This window comes from Podarcis bocagei (genome assembly GCF_964188305.1).
Source record: "Podarcis bocagei genome assembly, chromosome: Z".
NCBI lineage: Eukaryota > Metazoa > Chordata > Lepidosauria > Squamata > Lacertidae > Podarcis > Podarcis bocagei.
In genome coordinates, this window is record NC_138140.1 from 27,237,959 (window position 1) to 27,257,038 (window position 19,080).

Genomic DNA, 19,080 nt, shown 5'->3' on the forward strand with positions numbered 1-19,080 from the left:
CAGTGCCCTATATCCAGCGCTGAATTAGTTGGAGCACATATCACATATTCTTAAATATTCCTACTGGCTATTGGCTGATTTCTGAGTAGCACATTAGTGCTGATACACTGAGATACCTACACAACTTGGGATCAGTGTACTTGAAGGAACCTCTGTATCAGCCTGTCTGCGTGCTGACATCATTACCTTAGACACCCCTCCAAATCTCCCCATCATCAAATGACAGGTGGGTGGCCTGCACAGTGGTGGCTCCCCACTTATGGAATTTTCTGCCCAAGAAGGCTAGCCTGGTGCCTTCTTTACACAATAGGCATGTTTATTTCCCCAGGCTGTTAACTGCTAATTTGTGTAGACTTGCTGCTGCTGCTAGTTTTTATTCATTGTTTTAAATGTCCAGGTTAGTAGTTGTTCTGGGGTTATGCCACCTGTTCTTTTTTTTTAAATATAATTTTTATTAACAAACCAATCAAATCACATTAATTCCAAATTACAAAGCCAAATTTTTAAATTTTTGTTGGGGGTACCCATGCTTCGAGCTCAGAAAGGGATCCAAACATCTCTCTTGCTGCTGCTTTAACTGATTCCCAGTTCTGTCCAAATAGTGTTCACAGTTCTGTCCAATCTTCTCTTTATTATTATCCTCATCTTCTTGTTGTTATCATATATTCCTTTCTTTGTGACCTCTGATAGTCTCCACAAGCGGGTTAAAAACAAACGTTGTTATATCCTGTGTGGATTTTCCATTCCTCCAAGAGCCATATTCAAACAGACAGATGCCATTTCAACACTTCCGTACAAAACATTCTTAAAGTCTGCCCATTAGTCCTCGCAGGCCTGTCATTCTCTCCTCGATCTTCTTAGGGGGTTCTGCCAGGTCAAACTCACAGTCCGATATAATAACAAAGCCATGGTCTCCTCCCCCTCGATCGTAAATCCTGCAACCAGGCCTGCTTCCTAACGAGTCTCTTTTTATAACTGCGTCATTCCAAAGGCCTTTCATTCCTTTCCAGATATTCCACAAGCCATGTCTTTGATTAGTAATTCATTTGCACACAGTTCTTAATCATCCCGCTTATAATCAGTAATTGCAACGATTCTTCCGGGGGGGGATTGTTAGGTAATCACATAAGATAAAAAAAGAAAAGTCCCCCCCCATTCCATCCCGTTCCGACATACCGACCCTTTGATGTGTCTTCTTCTTGATATATTCCTGTTGAATCCAGCCCGTCGCTTCACTTCACAGAGGTCACTTCGATTAGCAGTCTTAACTCCCGTTCTTCACTCGAAATATGTGCATTTGCTTCTCTCTAATTGTTTATTTTGAGCTGCTGCAACCAGGCTGCATGATCAGAGACAGTGTCCGGGAGAGCCATCCCACACGAGTGCTGTGCGCCTTGTGCCCTCATCCCCTTCTTTCAAACTCGGGGGTGATTTTTGGCAACCGCAGGCGAGGCAGTGTTCCCCATTCCCATGGGGTAACAAGGGAGGCTGCATACTCCCATGTCAGCCTCTTAATTACCTCGTGTGAGACGGAGAGATGGTATTGTCAGCCATCTTCCAATGCACCCCAGCGGCCCCCCGCTGCTGGAAATTGTCAGAGCTGCTTGAAGATCCTAGCTCACAGAGGATCACGCTAGCCAGCGATCATTAAGTAAAAGTCTTTATTGAATTACAGTTTCCATTCTCACGCTGCTGCGCGCAAACTCTACGTCTAGTAGCTAGATCGGCGAAGCTCCGTCTGATTCTCCGCCCCGTGAGCACCAGCTTAATATCCTAGCCTTGCTCCACCTTTTCCGCCTGACTGTCCTCCTCTGGGTCCCTCTACCCCCCGGGGCCTCCTCCTTCCGGGATTCTTCTGACGCTGACCCGGACCCTCCTGCCTCCTTGCGCCGGGCTTTAGGACCTGGTTCCCTTTCGGGGCTGCTTACTGCGCCGCCTTCCTCTGCATTTGAACTTGGCGCGCGCGCCCAACCTTCCACCTTCCTCTTAACCGTTTCTTCGCTCCCCGATGGAGGTGTGGCCACTCCTGACTCATGCCCTCCCTCCTGTGGTGAGCTGCCAGCGCTTCCCCCCTGGCTCCCTTCCTCTTCCCTGCTTCCTGGCGGTGACGCTGGTCCCGATTTCCAGCTGCTCCCCCCTGAGTCCCTTCTGGCTCTATCTTCCTGGGGTGCCCCCCTTGACTCCCCCCTTGCCCTGGCCACTGGTGCTCCTTTCTGTGAATCCTCTGATTCACTGGAAAGACTAGGAGATCTCGGGTCGTCGTCATCACTCATCTTTTCTTCTGCCTCCTCCCCTTCGCTCTCTGTTTCCTCCCTTGCCCGTGCCTCTGCTCCTAAACCCCTGACATCCATCCCCCCCTCGAAGCCCCCCATTCCCCCCTCCCCTCCTTCCGGTGCTGGAGCTGGGGGCTGCTGTTGCAAAGGGACGAACGTCGGATATCGGTCGCTTCCCGTGGCGGGCCTCCATCTGAAGTCTTCCGGTTCTTCCTCCCTGCTCTCGTCGACGACGGTCACCTCCGCTTCCATCTCTGTGCCGCCGTGCTCGAAACCAGGGTCGTCCCCGAAAATGTCCATGTCCGTCTCTCCCTCACTTCCTCCTGGCGGCGTTGCTCGTCCTGAGCATTCCAGCCACTTTCTGCGGAACTGCTCCTCTGGCCTATCGTCCCACCAATACGAGGGTTCCGAGGCGGATCCCGAGGGTGACCCCTCCGGGGAACGGACGTCTCGTGTCGGTTCCTCGTCCGAGTCGAACCCCCGGAACGTGCTGGCCGAAAGCGTGGGCGTGAAAAGCCAGTCGTCGAAAAAGTCTGCTGGCATAGGTCTATGTGGGAAGAGGGCATGAAACTCGTCTTTGAGCAGAGGTTCGTCTAAGGCGTAGCCCGGCACCCAGCTGTTCGCACTGGCCGGGGTGCCCTCCTTGGCGAGAAAGTATTCTACCCCCTCTTCCCCCCATCTGGAGTCCAAAATCTCCGTGACTTCGTTGATGCGCTCCTTCTGTGCCACTCCCGCGTGCCCTGTTCTGTCTCTGGCCGGACTCGGCGCCGTTCCGGGTTCCTGGAACCTGTGCGGTGCCTTGTAGGGAGTGAGCACCGATCTGTGGAATACTGGATGCATCCTGGAACCCTCCGGAAGTGCCAGTCTGAAAGCTACCGGGTTGACCTGCTCTTCGACTTGGTAGGGCCCCAGTTGCTTATGCCCTAGTTTCTTCTTGGCCAACGACCTGGCCGGCACTGCATGGGCTGCTAACCAAACCCAGTCTCCCACGTGGAGCTCTTCTCCAACCCTTCTGTGCTTGTCTGCTTGTACCTTGTATGCGTGCTTGGCCAGCTCCAGGTGGCGCCTCAGCTGATCGTGGACTTCCTGCAGCTCCGACGCGAACGCATCTGCTGTCTGCGGCTCCCCCTCCCCCATTCTTTCCAGTCCCGGGAAGGTTCTGGGGTGTCTCCCGTTGTTGGCGAAGAACGGCGTGACCCCCGTGGACACGTGCTTCGTGTTGTTGTAGGCGAATTCGGCAAGCGGCAGGTAATCCACCCACGTCGCAGGCTGTTGATTTGCATAACATCTCAGGTACTGCTGCATGATGGCATTGACCCGCTCCGCTTGCCCGTTGGTCTGCGGGTGTCTCGCCGACGCCAGGTTGATCTTGACGTTCAGGAAGCCCATCAGCTTCTGCCAGAAATTCGAGATGAACTGCCGCCCCCGGTCGGACAGAATAGACCGTGGCAGACCGTGAACCTTGAACACGTGGTCTATGAACAGTTTGGCGGTGTGCTCCGCCGTGGCCACCTTAGCACACGGAATGAAATGGGCCATCTTGGAAAACAGGTCCACCACCACCAGCACTGCCGTCTTGCCCCTTGAGCTGGGCAGATCCGTGACAAAGTCCAGGGCCACCCTTTCCCAAGGTTCGACCGGAGTTTGCAGCGGTTCCAACAGTCCGGCCGGCGGTTTGTGCACCGGTTTGGCCCTCTGGCAGGTGTCACACCTCGCCACGTAGTCTGCGACCTCCCCTCTCATTCCAGGCCACCAGAAATCCCTGGCTACTAATTCCACCGTCTTCTCCTTGCCAAAGTGCCCGGCCGTGGGCGCGTCGTGCAGCTGCTGCAGCACCTTGGCTCGAAGTTCGTCTCCCGGCACGTAGATGGCCCCTTTACGGATGAGCAATCCATCTCTTAGCTGGAAACCGTCGGCCGCTGCCTTGCCCCTTTGCACCTCTGCCATCTTTGCTCGTGCGAAGGAGTCCCCCTGCAACGCTCGTCGCACCGCCTCTAGGTCCACGGTCGCCGCGGCGCACGCCCACACTGTCGGTGCGAAGATGTGCATGGCGGCCGCTGGTGTTGCGTCCTCCAGATACTGTGGCTTACGGGAGAGAGCGTCTGCCATGATGTTGGTGTCCCCCGGGACATACTCTATTCGGAAGTCGAAGTTCGCAAAGAACTCAGCCCAACGTATCTGCCTCTGATTCAGGAACTGTGCCGTGCGCCAGTGCTCTAGATTCTTGTGGTCCGTGCAAACCTGCACCGTGTGCTTGGCGCCGATCAGAAAGTGCCTCCACGCCTTGAACGCTGCGTGAATGGCCAGCAACTCCCTGTCCCATATGGTGTAGTTCTGCTCGGACTTGCTGAGCTTCCTGGAGTAAAACGCTCCCGGTCGCCACACCCCCTGCGGGTCTTTCTGCAGCAGGACCGCCCCCACGGCTCTGTCCGAAGCGTCTGTCTCCACCCTCATCGGCTTGCTGGGGTTGACATGAAGCAGCTGCTCTTCCGACGCGAAGAGACGCTTGAGTGCCTGAAAGGACTGCTCCGCCTGCTCTGTCCAAATGAACTTCTTTTTCTTGGAGCTAAGCGTGTCAGTGATGGCCGCCGTCTGCATCGCGAAGCCCTTGATAAACTTGCGATAGAAGTTCGCAAAGCCGACAAACCGTTGGACCTCCTTCCGGTTGCGCGGGCTCTTCCAATCCAACACCGCTCGAACCTTGGCGCTGTCCATGGCGAGCCCCTTGTCAGACAGCTTGTAGCCCAGAAAATCCACCTCCGTCACGTCGAATTGGCACTTCTCCAGCTTGGCGTAGAGCCTATGTTGCTTTAGCCTGCTCAGCACTTCCTTGACGTGTTTGTCATGCTCCTGCTGCGACTCCGAAAAGATCAGGATGTCATCTAAGAAACAGACGCACGTCTTGTAGAGAAGTCCCGCCAACACGTGATGCATAAATGCTTGAAAAACGTGGGAGCCATTTTGCAATCCAAAAGGCATAACTCTATATTCGTAGGTCCCCAGTGGCGTGAACATGGCTGTCTTCCACTCATCACCCTCCCGCATGCGAATGAGGTTGTACGCCCCCCGCAGGTCCAACTTGGTGAACACTCTGCCCTTCCGTACCTTTGCGAGGAGGTCGTCAATTCGGGGCATGGGGAAGTCCGATGGCCTAGTCACACTGTTCAAAATCCTGTAATCCACTACGAGTCTCTTTTGGGGCGTGTCCCGCTTCTTAACAAAGAATACGGGACTGCCCCCCACTGCCTTGGACTCCCGGATGAAGCCGCGCTGCAAATTATGATCAATGAACTCCTTGAGTTCTTGCAGTTCGTCCTCTGACATGGAATACAGTCTCCCTTTAGGCAGCGCCGCCCCCGGCAGCAGGTCAATCTTGCAGTCATATGGTCTGTGAGGGGGTAGCCTGTCTGCCTCCTTCTCGCAGAAAACTTCCAAAAATTCAGCGTACTTGTGGGGAATCGCTTGCAGCGTGCCGAGCAGCAGCTGTGACTCCTCTTCCTCTCCTTCCTGCCTGGGCACGATGCAGTGTTCAGCACAAAAGGAAGAGCCGAAGATCAACTGCCTCTGGTACCAAGCCATCGTTGGGCTGTGCTTGTCCAGCCAACTCATGCCCAATACAACGGGCGTGTCAGATAGTTGAGTGACGTTGAAGCTGATGATTTCTCTGTGATTCCCAAGTCGCATCACCATTGGTGGCGTCTGCTTCACCACTTGCCCCCCGAGCAGCTCCCTGCCATCCACCGTGACAACCTGCAGGGGCAGTGTGGCCGGCAGCAACTGCACAGCGTGCCTGTCGACAAAGTCCTGCCCTATAAAGTCCGCATTGCTGCCTGAGTCAATGGTGATTGGCACGTCTATGGTGATTCCATTGGGCAGCTGGAGAGATGCTGTGAGCCTCACTACTGGTTTGGGCGGGAGGGGGTTCACGGGCTGTAAAATCTCTGGGGACTGCGTCACTAACACGTCTGGCTGGGCCCCAGTGCCTCTTCCTCCAGCCAGACCGCGTCGTTTCCCTGCTGTGGTCCTCCTTGCTGCGTTGCTGCAGTCACCATTGCTGAGGCTGCAGTGAGCTTGTGGGGCCTCTGGGGACACTCTTTTGCCATATGCCCTGGTTCCTCACAGACGTAACACTTCCTGTTCCCTCTAGGAGGCTTCGCTTTCACTGCTGCCGGTGCTAGGGCTCTGGTTGCTGACTGAGCCCTTGCACCTCCAACCTCCATAGGTTCGGCTCCTCCTCCTGGCGGAGGCGTGGATTGCACCCGCGCTGCTTCTCTGGGAAGGAAGGAGGGGCCCCCGGCTGGTTCGCGCCCTCCACGCCCTTCGTCCTTGCTCCACGGACGTCCTTCCAGCCTCACCCCCACTGCCAGTGCCCTCTGAACGACCTCCTGGGTGGTTCGGGGTCTCTCCCCCCTCGCGATCTCATCTTTAATCGAGTTGTGCAGCCCCTCCCAAAAGAGGTCTCTTACAGGAGCCGAATCTCTGTCCCATTCCAGGGCACTGACCAAGGCGAAAAAGCGGGCATGATACTGCCTGACGCTGGCCCTCCCTTGTCTCAGCCCATGCACCTCCTTCCGTGCCAGATCCACGTCAATACTTGATAAAAAGCACCCATCCATCGCTTTAATAAAGGCATCCGCATTCTGGAGCGCCGGATCCTTATCTCTCCATAAATTGCGTAGCCATGCTTTCGCATCCCCATGCAGATGGGACATGATGAACCCCACTCTCTCTTGTTCATCTCTAAAGTCTTTATGCAGCAGTTGCAGTGCGCACAGTACGTCGGCTCTAAAGTTGGGATACTGTTGCAGGTTCCCATCGAAGTGAGAGACCAGCCCGCCTGTACGTCTCGCCAACCCAATTCCCTCCTGCCGGGGTGTCTGCTTTGTCAGCACGTCTAACCTGACCTGGAGATCCCTGCAGGCGGCAGCTGCCTCCTCCTCTCTCTTCCTGGATGCGAGAACCTCGGCGTTCAGTTGTGCCACTGCTTTTCTGAGGTCCTCTATCTGCTGCTCAGCCGTCATGTCGTCTGCCGTTCGTGAGCTCGCTAGTAGGCACCTGTTTCTCTCCCCTCCTCGAGGCTGTAGATGCCCACAATGATGAGACGGAGCTTACTGTCAGAGCTGCTTGAAGATCCTAGCTCACAGAGGATCACGCTAGCCAGCGATCATTAAGTAAAAGTCTTTATTGAATTACAGTTTCCATTCTCACGCTGCTGCGCGCAAACTCTACGTCTAGTAGCTAGATCGGCGAAGCTCCGTCTGATTCTCCGCCCCGTGAGCACCAGCTTAATATCCTAGCCTTGCTCCACCTTTTCCGCCTGACTGTCCTCCTCTGGGTCCCTCTACCCCCCGGGGCCTCCTCCTTCCGGGATTCTTCTGACGCTGACCCGGACCCTCCTGCCTCCTTGCGCCGGGCTTTAGGACCTGGTTCCCTTTCGGGGCTGCTTACTGCGCCGCCTTCCTCTGCATTTGAACTTGGCGCGCGCGCCCAACCTTCCACCTTCCTCTTAACCGTTTCTTCGCTCCCCGATGGAGGTGTGGCCACTCCTGACTCATGCCCTCCCTCCTGTGGTGAGCTGCCAGCGCTTCCCCCCTGGCTCCCTTCCTCTTCCCTGCTTCCTGGCGGTGACGCTGGTCCCGATTTCCAGCTGCTCCCCCCTGAGTCCCTTCTGGCTCTATCTTCCTGGGGTGCCCCCCTTGACTCCCCCCTTGCCCTGGCCACTGGTGCTCCTTTCTGTGAATCCTCTGATTCACTGGAAAGACTAGGAGATCTCGGGTCGTCGTCATCACTCATCTTTTCTTCTGCCTCCTCCCCTTCGCTCTCTGTTTCCTCCCTTGCCCGTGCCTCTGCTCCTAAACCCCTGACAGAAATCATAAATCGTGATTCATAATTCATGATTCATAATTCATAAATATCGTGAATTGTAATTCATAATTCATAAATATGAATCGTAATTCATAATTCATAAATATCGTGAATCCTAAATCATAATTCATAAATATCATGAATCCTAAATCATAATTCATAAATATCGTGAATCCTAAATCATAATTCATAAATATCATGAATCCTAAATCATAATTCATAAATATCGTGAATCCTAAATCATAATTCATAAATATCATGAATCCTAAATCATAATTCATAAATATCGTGACTCCTAAATCATAATTCATAAATATTGTGAATCCTAAATCATAATTCATAAATATCATAAATCGTGAATCCTAAATCATAATTCATAAATATCATGAATCCTAAATCATAATTCATAAATATCGTGACTCCTAAATCATAATTCATAAATATTGTGAATCCTAAATCATAATTCATAAATATCATAAATCGTGAATCATGAATCATAAATCATAATTCATGATTCATGACTCGTAATTCATAAATATCATGAATCGTAAATCTTGTTGATTCTTTTATTGCTGTGAGCCACCCTAAGAATATTTATATTGGTGTTTGGAATAGAAAACAAATAAATAAATTATAGAATATAGCTTTCCCACCTCCACCCCTCCCTTGGTTTATTAAAGAAGAAGAAAATTATACAGTCCTTCCTAGAATTCTGTGGTGGAAAACACAAAGAGAATGTCGCTTTTTAAAAAGACAAAGGCATGTAGTATACCTTTTGAACTCAGCTTGTATTTTAATTCCGTCAGCTCCTTAATTATACTTTGTGGAGTGTGATGCCTCCTGGTGGTTGTCTGCTGTTTTAAAATGTGCATACTCTCTCATTTCAGTCCTGCTGAAGGGGGGTGCAGATCAGTTCACTTCTCTTGTAAGATTTGTGGTTATTGCTTTTCATGTCTTCTAAACTGAAATATTGCTATAGTTGTACAACCAATAATAAACAAACATTGCAGTTCATTGCACTTGATGCAAACAGGTCTGCCATAAGTGGAAAACAAGGCTGTGGTAATACCTGCATTTTCTTTTAATAGGCATGAATTCATTCAGAATCAATAAAATCTTAGGCTCCCTTCTGCCAATGGCTACAGGTGAGAGTTGCCAAAATGCAATTAACTCTTCAAGTTCACTTCATTGCTTAAATTTTAATTCCCTATTGGTATATCTATGTGTGTTTTGTTTTCAGAAGGGTGACTTTCACATATATTGACAACATTGCTGCAGTTGTAATGATATCTTTAAAAGTTACTGCAATAAGTCAGGGTCTGCAAATGTACTTACCGGCTTGCCAATAAAGAGCTTAAAAAAATTATTGTTAAATGCTACTCCAGTCTCCAAGAGGTAAGAGATGCCAGGGATTCTAGCACTTGCCCTGAGTTCAATTTCCTTGGAATGAAGGTCGGCAGACACTGTTGTGTCATTAGCATCTATGGATTTATTTACACATATAAACAACCTGAGCATAGGATGGAGATGCTCACAGTATTAACACCCCCAAATATATTGAACCTCCATGAGCCACAACTTTGGATCCAGCACTTAGCGAGCATGTCTCTGTGTCTCCTGCTACCAGCCCACTTCCAGCTCAACTCATGTACAACATTGGCTATTGTTCTCCTACAAAGATGGGGGGGGGGAGGCCCACCCATTTGTTCTATGGCACAGAGCAACTCCTTTGGTTATGCAAATCATGGTGCTTAATTAATCAGCCAAAGACAGTACCTAAACAAAGGAACTGGTTTGGCAAACTTGCTCTCAAACATTCTAGCCCCTCAGATACAGGATCCCAAGAATTGGGAGGAATTCAGGGCATCATCCAGGCTGATCCTCCAAATTCATAACAGTATTCATTCTGATGAGTTCTTTGTCCCTCTTCTGAGCTGACAAGCACCAAACATCTTGCTGCCTTCCACAGCTGCTTCCACACTTTGCATTTAGTGTGGAATAACCGTGCTTCATTTAGTTGGTCAATTTATATACCTCTTAACGCCAAAATAGGCATTAAGGAGACTCTGGTCAGGAGAACATGGAAATGCCTATGTAAACTTGCTGTGTTTTTTTAACACAGCATCTATTTAGTGTCATCAAATCACTGTTCTCCTCTGTGTTCCTTGTGTTATTTCCACCTTTTCTCAAATTACAGAAAATCCAAACTTTCTGGAAAGTACAGAACACAATATCTGCCAGGTGTAGATGGCCTTAGCACAGCCTTCACCCACCTGGTGCTGCTCCCCCAGGACTTTGGACAGCAATTCCCATTGACCCAAGTCAGGTGGCTGCCTTCATGTTACACTTCTTTCTTTAAAAGACACCTGGTTGTGCTACATGTAGTGATGTACTGAGTGGTTGAGCCTATTTCCATGCAGCTATATCTCTGAACACTGTCTGTTTCATCTTTTCAGTCGATGCCATTGTAGCCACATATTTTTTTCAGTATTTTAATTCATGCTTTTTTAATTATTAAAACACTGTGCAATAGTGTTTAAAGGGGGGGGAGTTTTAACAGAAATATTAAAATTGAACATAAATAACCACTTTGCCTTTAAAAAAAATATTTGCAGTTGGTGCTGTTTTATCAACTGCTTAATTTTTTTTATTTTGCTAAACATTAACAGAATGTTCAATAACTGGCCTTTAAAAAGGCTGCAGTTCAGATTTGATAAAGACTGGGGAAGGTCCCAGGGGAAGACCTAATCCCACCAGAGGACCTTAAAAACAATATGGACTTTTGGGCCCCTACTCTGGCCTCACTCTTCACTTGCATTGACACCCATGGCCAAGCCCCCAAGGACTGAGGGCTTGCAATCATTGCCCCTATAAAAAATTATTTAAAAAAAGTAGTTTCAAATGGTTTAAAAAATGATGAACCATCTCTTCCTTGCCTTGCCTACTCAGCTGCTGTTCCCAGAACACTTCGGGATAGTGGCCTGCTTCATGCATAACACCAACCCACAATTAAAGCAAACCAAGGTTCATAAGCCACACAGACTATGGTTAAGATTCTGGTGGTTGGCAATAAATAAACCATGGTTAACCTGCTGGGCAGGGTGTACACATAACACTAAGCCATGGTTAGGGTTTCAGGCAGGAATATTTCCCAGTCCTGCTTGGAAATGCCAGGACTTGAACTTGGGGTTTTCTTCATGCATGGTGGATGCTTTGCCACCTACTGCCCTGTTCCCCACCTCACTGGCCAGTGGCCACCACTGAAATTTCAAACGTGCTTCACAATACCTGTTCATTCCAGCAGGGCTTGTGCAGAAGTACTTCCTAGTAGGCTGTGCCCTACGGTAAGTTGTGGGAGAAACCACCTGGATTTGCATCTTCAGGCACCAAAACATATTGGGCAAAACCATACACAGCAAAATAAATAAACCCAAGGCTGAAGGCTGTGGAGGAGGGACATCAGATGGAAAAGGACGGGACTTGTCAGAAGTGGTAAGCAGAGCAAGGAGGGACTGAGTTGTGACTAGCTGGGCGGAGACCTTGAAAGTAAGCCAAGGCTGGATAGGTGGATACCAATAAATTGCAGGTACTGGAGCAGGATCTTCAGCATCTGAAGAATGGATGTGATGATCCAGGAAAGCAATTCCACCACACTGGAGAGGAGAAGCGCACAGGCAGCCAGGAAGGAAGCCTCTTTCACATGCTGAAGGTGAGAAAAGAAAGCAGGTGGAGGAGGTTTGTGTTATTATGCTGCAGGCCAGCTTGAGAGCTGTAAACGTTATAATGATCATAGCATCAAACTGAGTTATTTGTTGGGATTGTTATGTTTTGAAATGATGTGATATTTTATTGTTATTGTAATGGTGTATCCGTCTGCATTTTTTTGTTCTGTCATGAAATGCTTTGAGCATACACATTTAAATACTAAACTAAGCAAGTAAGGTGATCTGTAGGTGCCACTGTTGAATAGCAGCTGAAACAAGAGTACAGGTAAGCAGCAGGCAGGCAAGTCTATGAGTAAATAAGGAGCCTGGCAGATTGGGAAAGCAGTAAGTAACATGAATTTGGGGTGATGGCCGTTGTCTTTTAAAAAGGTGTTGGGCAAATGCTTAGAGAAGTATGGGTCTGTCAGTGACCACAAGCCATGACCACTAACTGCTACATTCTGAGTCACTGTTAACACATAATACTGGTTACTAAAGGAGAGCAGGACTATTGCCTTCAAACCCTTTTTGTGGTCTTCTCAGAGGTATCTGGTTAGTCACTGCAGGAAGCACCATGCTGGACTAGGTACCCACGTGGCCAGATCCAGTGGGGCTTTTCTTTTGTTCTTAAGCTGAGAGAGGTGGGGAGAGCAGGCAGATACCTGGTGCAAGAGAAGGGAGACTTGGGAAGACAGGCTCCTGGACAAAGGCCCAGACCTGAAAGCAACAGTTCCTCTTCTTCTTTTGAAGTGCATCTTCAAAGGAATAATCTAACCCTGTGGAGCCTGCCCTGCATACGTCCATGTAGTGCTAATTAGATTAATAATGAGGATATGTTCTCTTAAAAAAAGTCCTCTTGGTTTCTGGAGGCATCCAACTGCCTCAGCACAAAATGTTCCACCTGTTATTTGCCTTGAAATAAAAGAAAAGGGAGGCATTTCCTTCAAATGCAAATAGCAGGCAGGGCGGGTTCAGCCCAAATTTCGATCATAGCATAGGGGGCAAAGGGTTAGAGCCTGCCTCTCTGCCCAGCACACCAGGGTCCTAATCTAGATTTGGGCTTCCTGTGCTTGCTACTTCTACTTCAAATGCCTTTCACACATTTTCTAATTTTGTGTATAGTGTTTTGCTGCCTTGGGGTGGGTCTATCGTTGGCTCTGGCTCCATGTACTTTTGGTCTCCCTGCCTTTAACCGTACCAGTCCCAAGAGGAACAAACCACCACTGGGAATGTCCTCCAGCTTCCTTGTGTTGTGATGCAGTGGCCAGCTGGCAGTTTGTCCTGGAGATTCATTTCACTGGCTGCCACTGCTCTCTGCCTCTTGTCTTGCTGCTTTTCCAGCCAAATTCATGCAAATGCTCCTGAATGGACAGGAGGGTGCTGTGGCTCACATCCAAAGCCACATGTGGCCAACCAAACCATACATCAGTAAACTGGCATCTGACCATATTGTATTGGCATGCTCTGATAAGTAAGGATGAGGGATTCGGGTAGGAGAGGCAAGGAGGGTTAGAATCCTATGGTTATTTTTCCTACACCCTAAAAGCCAGAGCTAGAGCACAGCATTCCTGTGTCCCATAGAGTCATATTCATACATTTCTCATCACTCGGAGACTCCCCGGAATTTTTCCTGTCCAGCTCTCCAGGTATAAGGTATAAAATTTGAACTCAGCCATTGCACTAGTAGAAGCCAGCACAAATCTTGCTAGCGTAATGGGGATTTCACCCTCTCCTCCCCCATGTACCCTCCCCAAATCAACTCTGGCTTGTTGAGAAAATCCTCAGAACAGTACATTGTAGGAGAAGGCAGGAGATCCTTTAATCTGGCAAGCAGAAATGCTTGCCCGGATGGAATGAACATAATAGTATGGTGTTGCATTCCTCCAGAGGCATCCAACTTGTTGCTGGTTTGGTCTTAAGTATCTGGTGCTTGTTTTTGAACATTGCTTAAGTGTCCACTATATTTCTGAAATGCAGGAGGATGGGAAGTAAACAAGTAAGATGAGTATCTCTTTTGACTTTCGGGCTCTACTGCCCATTAGCTGCCCTGCCCACTGCCTCACCAGCTCCAGTAGTCATCAGCCACTACAGTGGTACCTCGGGTTACATATGCTTCGGGTTACAGGCTCTGCTAACCCAGAAATATTACCTCGGGTTAAGAACTTTGCTTCAGGATGAGAACAGAAATCATGCAGCGGCGGCACGGCGGCAGCAGGAGGCCCCATTAGCTAAAGTGGTGCTTCAGGTTAAGAACAGTTTCAGGTTAAGAACAGACCTCCAGGATGAATTAAGTTCTTAACCCAATGTACCACTGTACTTGAATAAAGAGACAAATGATTCATATGGGTTGACTTAACATTTTGGGGTTGAAGCAGGCTGGGCAACTTTGGGAAATTATTGCTATGCAGGCAGAGAGCAAGACTGTGACCATTGTTGTCCATGCGTTAAAGTATCTGCCTTATATCAAGTCAGAACATTGGTCTGTTTGGCTCAGCATTGCCTACACTGAATCACAGCATTTCTCCAGGGATTCAGACAGGGGTGTTTCTGAGTCCTGCCTGGAGATGCTGGGGGGTTGAACCTGGTACCTTCTGCATGCAAGGCAGGTGCTCTGCTGCTTCCCCAACACCCAAGTGTTTTTCTGGCAGGGTTTCTACTGCAGGTATGCAGTCATGAAAAAAATAAAAGGTGAGTGGGTGTGTACCGCTCTCTGCCGAAAGTGATCAAGGTGTTCTAATTGGCCTTGGTATCAGGAGATGCAGCCTGAAGTTGTTGGCACTCTGGTTGGGCAAGCACATCTTGGGAGTTACATGACTCCCCTTTCAGAAGTTACTGTGTAGAGCTGCTCTGAGACATGTGGCCATCTCACCCCACAAGTGGCTACTCTGTGGAATATAGATTGTTTAGGCACTTGAGGCTGCCACCTGGAGTCCAGCCATTGCCTGAAAGGGTCTGACTTCATGGTGGTCACATGTATCCTGCTTTGGGATCCATGATGGAAGAAAGGTGGAATACAGAAGACAAGATAGTTAAATAATTAATTCCCTGATGGACACTGTGTTGGATGGCTGCACTCTTGCCTCCACAGTCACAAGTGATATGCCTCTGAATTCTAGCTGTTGGAAGCCGAAAGAGGAGAGAGTGCTGTTGCACTCAGGTCTTGCTTGCAGGCTTCTCATTGGGGCATTTGGTTGGCCACTTTGAGAACAGAGTGCTGGACTAGATGGACCACAAGCCTGCTCCAGCTACAGGGTTCTTCTTATTGGGCAACTCTCATTTCCCACTGGGAAAGCTTCCTGGTAGCAGTGAAGGGTACTAAATGCAAGGTGGTTGAATTGAGTAGTCTCCCATTTTCTGGTGTTAAGGGACAGCCGGGAGCACACCCTGCCTCTTACACTCCTTTTCAGCCTTTTGGCTGAAAAAAAGTGTGGAAGGCATGCTCCTGTGGTGGCCTGACCACCAAGAAATGGGACAACAGCTCAGAGGTTCCATAACCTGTTGCCCTCCAGTAGTTTTGAACTAGAACTCACACCAGTCAATGGATAGGAATGATGAGAATTTTAGTGCAAAACATCTGGAAGGCACCAGGTTGGTGAAGGCTGCTGTACAGCTTGGGTGGAAAGCCTGTGACTCTTCACGTGTTGTACCACTATTCCTATCACCCCTGATGTTGGCTGGGGCTGATTGGATCTGGAGTCCTATAGCTGTTGGGTGGTCACAGGTTCCTCGTCCTCTTCTCTATGTCATTCTCCTATTCCTGGTAAGCAAAGTGCTTCCTTTTGGCCCCGATTAAAAAGAAAAGTTGCTGGAGAAAAGTAACTGTAATGCATGGGGCATGAGGAATGGTGCCTCTATCAGTGCACAACTTACGGGGGGAAGGGAGAGGAAACTTAAATGAAGTCTACCAGCCCCACCCAACCCTTCCCAATTTTAGCCAAATCAAGCTCCCTTCTAAAAACAGTTGTTCATCCTGTTGCTAGGAGACTTTCCTCTTCCCCCCTTCCAAAAATCTCCCTGTTCCTGTCGTGTTTCTCCTGTAACGTAACATCAACTTCTGTTTGTTTCCACATCTGTTATTTCTCCACATAAACACGTCATCATGACTAGCGATGAGGCAGCTGACACCAGCTGCTGTCCAGCCTTATTCCTGCTATTTTTATGACTTATCTGACCACAAGTGGGGGCTGAGAGCTAAGTCAGCCTGTTGTCTTCAGCTCTAACACTCTGCATGTTGAAATGAAGGTCAAACAATATGTGATGCAGGAGACACATAGTGCTAGCCCAAATGTACGTACTCAGAAATGGAGCTGACTCTTAGTAATTCTAGAGGATTGCATCTTCAACCACCTATTAAAATAAGGCATAGGGACTCTTAGTTTGATTGGAGCCATGATGTCAGAGGTGGGGGTGTTCGCACATAACTCGGTGAAACACACAGGAATGAACTCCTACTTTCACTGACAGGGAGGAAAAGCAGGGGCTTTTGTTGTATTCCCCCCCCACCCCAAAGGGGCAGATATCAGATTTGTAGCAGGAGGGTGCACTAGACCCGGGGGGGGGGGGGAGAAGGTGTAGTGGGAAGGTTTGAAAGCCTTCAAAATACAGAGCCTTCTTTTAAAACAGTTGAGATACCTGATCATTAATCTTCTATATCAGTGTTCTGCAGGTGTTTTAAAACTGTGGGGTGTTTAAAAGGACAGTGAACCTTTTTAGCTCCACGGGCCAGATCCTTATCAGGATCAGCCTCACTGGCCAAATTTGACCGGTCGGCAGGGCTACCCACTTGTCAGCTGCATGACATTACCAGATCACATGATTGACAGACACTGACCACTTGAAAATCTTTTGCTGGAGTGATGTTAAAGATGGGGAGGCAAACCACTCTCTAAAGCACCCCCCCAATTAAAGGTTGCTCCAGTGAGCTTTAATAAAGGGAGGTCTCTCCAGTAAAAAGGTAAAGGGACCCCTGACAACTAAGTGCAGCTGCGAAAGACTCTGGGGTTGTGGCGCTCATCTTGCTTTAAAGGCCGAGGGAGCCGGTGTTTGTCCACTTCCGCAGACAGTTTTTCCAGGTTTCCAGGTCATGTGACCAGCATGACTAAGCCGCTTCTGCGGAACCAGAGCAGCGCACGGAAACGGCGTTTACCTTCCCGCTGGAGCGGTACCTATTTACCGTATTTTTTGCTCTATAAGACTCACTTTTTTCCTCCTAAAAAGTAAGGGGAAATGTGTGTGCGTCTTATGGAGCGAATGCAGGCTGTGCAGCTATCCCAGAAGCCAGAACAGCAAGAGGGATTGCTGCTTTCACTGCGCAGCAATCCCTCTTGCTGTTCTGGCTTCTGAGATTCAGAATATTTTTTTTCTTGTTTTCCTCCTCCAAAAACTAGGCGCGTCTTGTGGTCTGGTGCGTCTTATAGAGCGAAAAATACGGTATCTACTTGCACTTTGACATGCTTTCAAACTACTAGGTTGGCAGGAGCAGGGAGCGAGCAACGGGAGCTCACCCCATCGTAGGGATTCAAACCGCCAACCTTTCAATTGGCAAGCCCAAGCAGCACAGTGGCTTAACCCACTCTCCAGCAGGATGTCCAATATGATGTCTGGTGCAGGGTAGGCAGGCACAGGTTGACCCAAACAGCCCAGTGGGCCAAATTGGTGAGGCCAACAGGCCAACACTGGCTCACATGCCAAAAGTTCCCCACCCCTGTTTTAAAAGTGGAAGGTAGAAGCTGGGGGGAACATCTAGAAGACATCAGATTGGCAAAGGTTTCTTTCCAACTGGCCAGGACCCCTCAGATTATTGTGGTGTTAAGGAGCCAGACTTTTTCAGTGGTCCATTTGGGTCTGGAGTGCAATGATGTATGGTTTCTGGGAGTATATAAGTATGTTCAAGTAGAAAGGAAGCATTCTAGAAATCTGAATACAAGTCCACAGAAACAGGTTCTGCAAAACAGGTCCAGAAGAATGTATGGCCCAGCTGCAGTTTCTGCAATCGTTTCTCAGCTACTGCAAGCACTAAACACAGAAACCCAACTATACCTGTGGGTGGGTTGATTCACCAATTACATCCAGCATTCCCATATTACACATTGTGTCTGGTTGCTGTTTTATCAGCGAAAGCCTGCCTGCTCTCACATTCCTAGCCTGGCCACAGGAGCATGAGCCACACCACACCACACCAGGCTTCTTCCGTAGTCTTATGTATTTGAAGTGGGTAATGGGGCCCCCTTGGACACAATGCTGATTACAATGATCACCCTCAACAATTTAATAAATAAATAAATTTTATTTATTTCATAGAATTTATGCACCGCTTGGTTGTTTCACACAAATACAGAGCAGTTTACAAAAAGAATAAAGCAGTGATATTATCAGTAAAAGCAACATTTTAAAACAATCAAAAGCAGATTGGCACCCAAATCAGTATTCTAGATATCTGGGTAGGCTTGTCTAAACAAAAATGTTTTTAGAAGGTGCCAAAAAGGGTACAGTGAAGGAACCTGCCTGGTGTCAAAAGGCAGGGAGTTCCAAAGTGTAGGTGCTGCCATTAAAAGTTCAGTTATTATAAATGTGAAATGAGTAACAGTGCGGTGCCACAGATCAAAGTGGTTGAGTGTGCATATATGGGGTATAAAGCGTATAATGTATTTCATTGGTAAAGCATGGGTTTTCCCAGGGGAAGTGCCAGGACCAAAAGAAAAATGGGGGAAAAGAAACCACCTGGACAGGGGTCTGGAAAACACAGACCAATGCCTAGAAAGTGTGGAGCAAAGTGTGAATGAGCCCTTAGTATATTTTCTCTCTCTTTATGGTCTAGGCTAATACAGAAAAGGGTTGGTGTGTAGCTAAAGATTTGTTCAACACTAACGAGCGAGATTTACAAGATTATCAAGCTCAATTAGCATTAGTGTCGCCCTCCAAAGGTGCTTAGTATGGCTTTCTTGCACTAAACTTTTAAATCTGGTATTATGGAGAATAGCTTTTAAAATTACATTATGAAACAATTAGTTTCAGGTTAAGACTCTAATGATCAGGATAAACCTTTTCTTTATCCCAAACTCTCCATGTGCGTCCTAAACCACTGTGCTCTGGTGCCAAGAATCTGTACCTTACAAGCTAATGCTGCGAGGTTTTTCTGCAGATCCACTTCCTACATGGGATCAGTTCTGGTTTTTGAGGCCTACAGATCTGGACAAGCTGCTTGCGGCTGTCTATCTGACTTCCTTCTTGGATCTTGC

The 19,080-nt window shown here is 48.6% G+C and overlaps 1 protein-coding gene across 2 annotated transcripts in view; it reads right to left on the minus strand.

Annotated features, from left to right (window-relative positions):
• Positions 1-8,731: 8,731 nt before the first annotated feature.
• LOC308578790 (uncharacterized protein) overlaps positions 8,732-19,080 on the minus strand; it is a 34,398-nt gene continuing 24,049 nt past the window's right edge. The window contains exons 4-5 of one of the 2 annotated variants that reach the window (XM_081179357.1): positions 11,427-11,841; positions 8,732-9,027 (exon numbers count right to left, since the gene is read on the minus strand). In XM_081179357.1, the coding sequence (XP_081035483.1) occupies positions 8,949-9,027; positions 11,427-11,841 (494 nt within the window). In that variant the 3' untranslated portion in view covers positions 8,732-8,948. Of the gene's footprint in view, positions 9,028-10,525; positions 11,842-19,080 lie in introns of those variants that run through there. The other variant, XR_014004097.1, reaches the window with a different exon arrangement.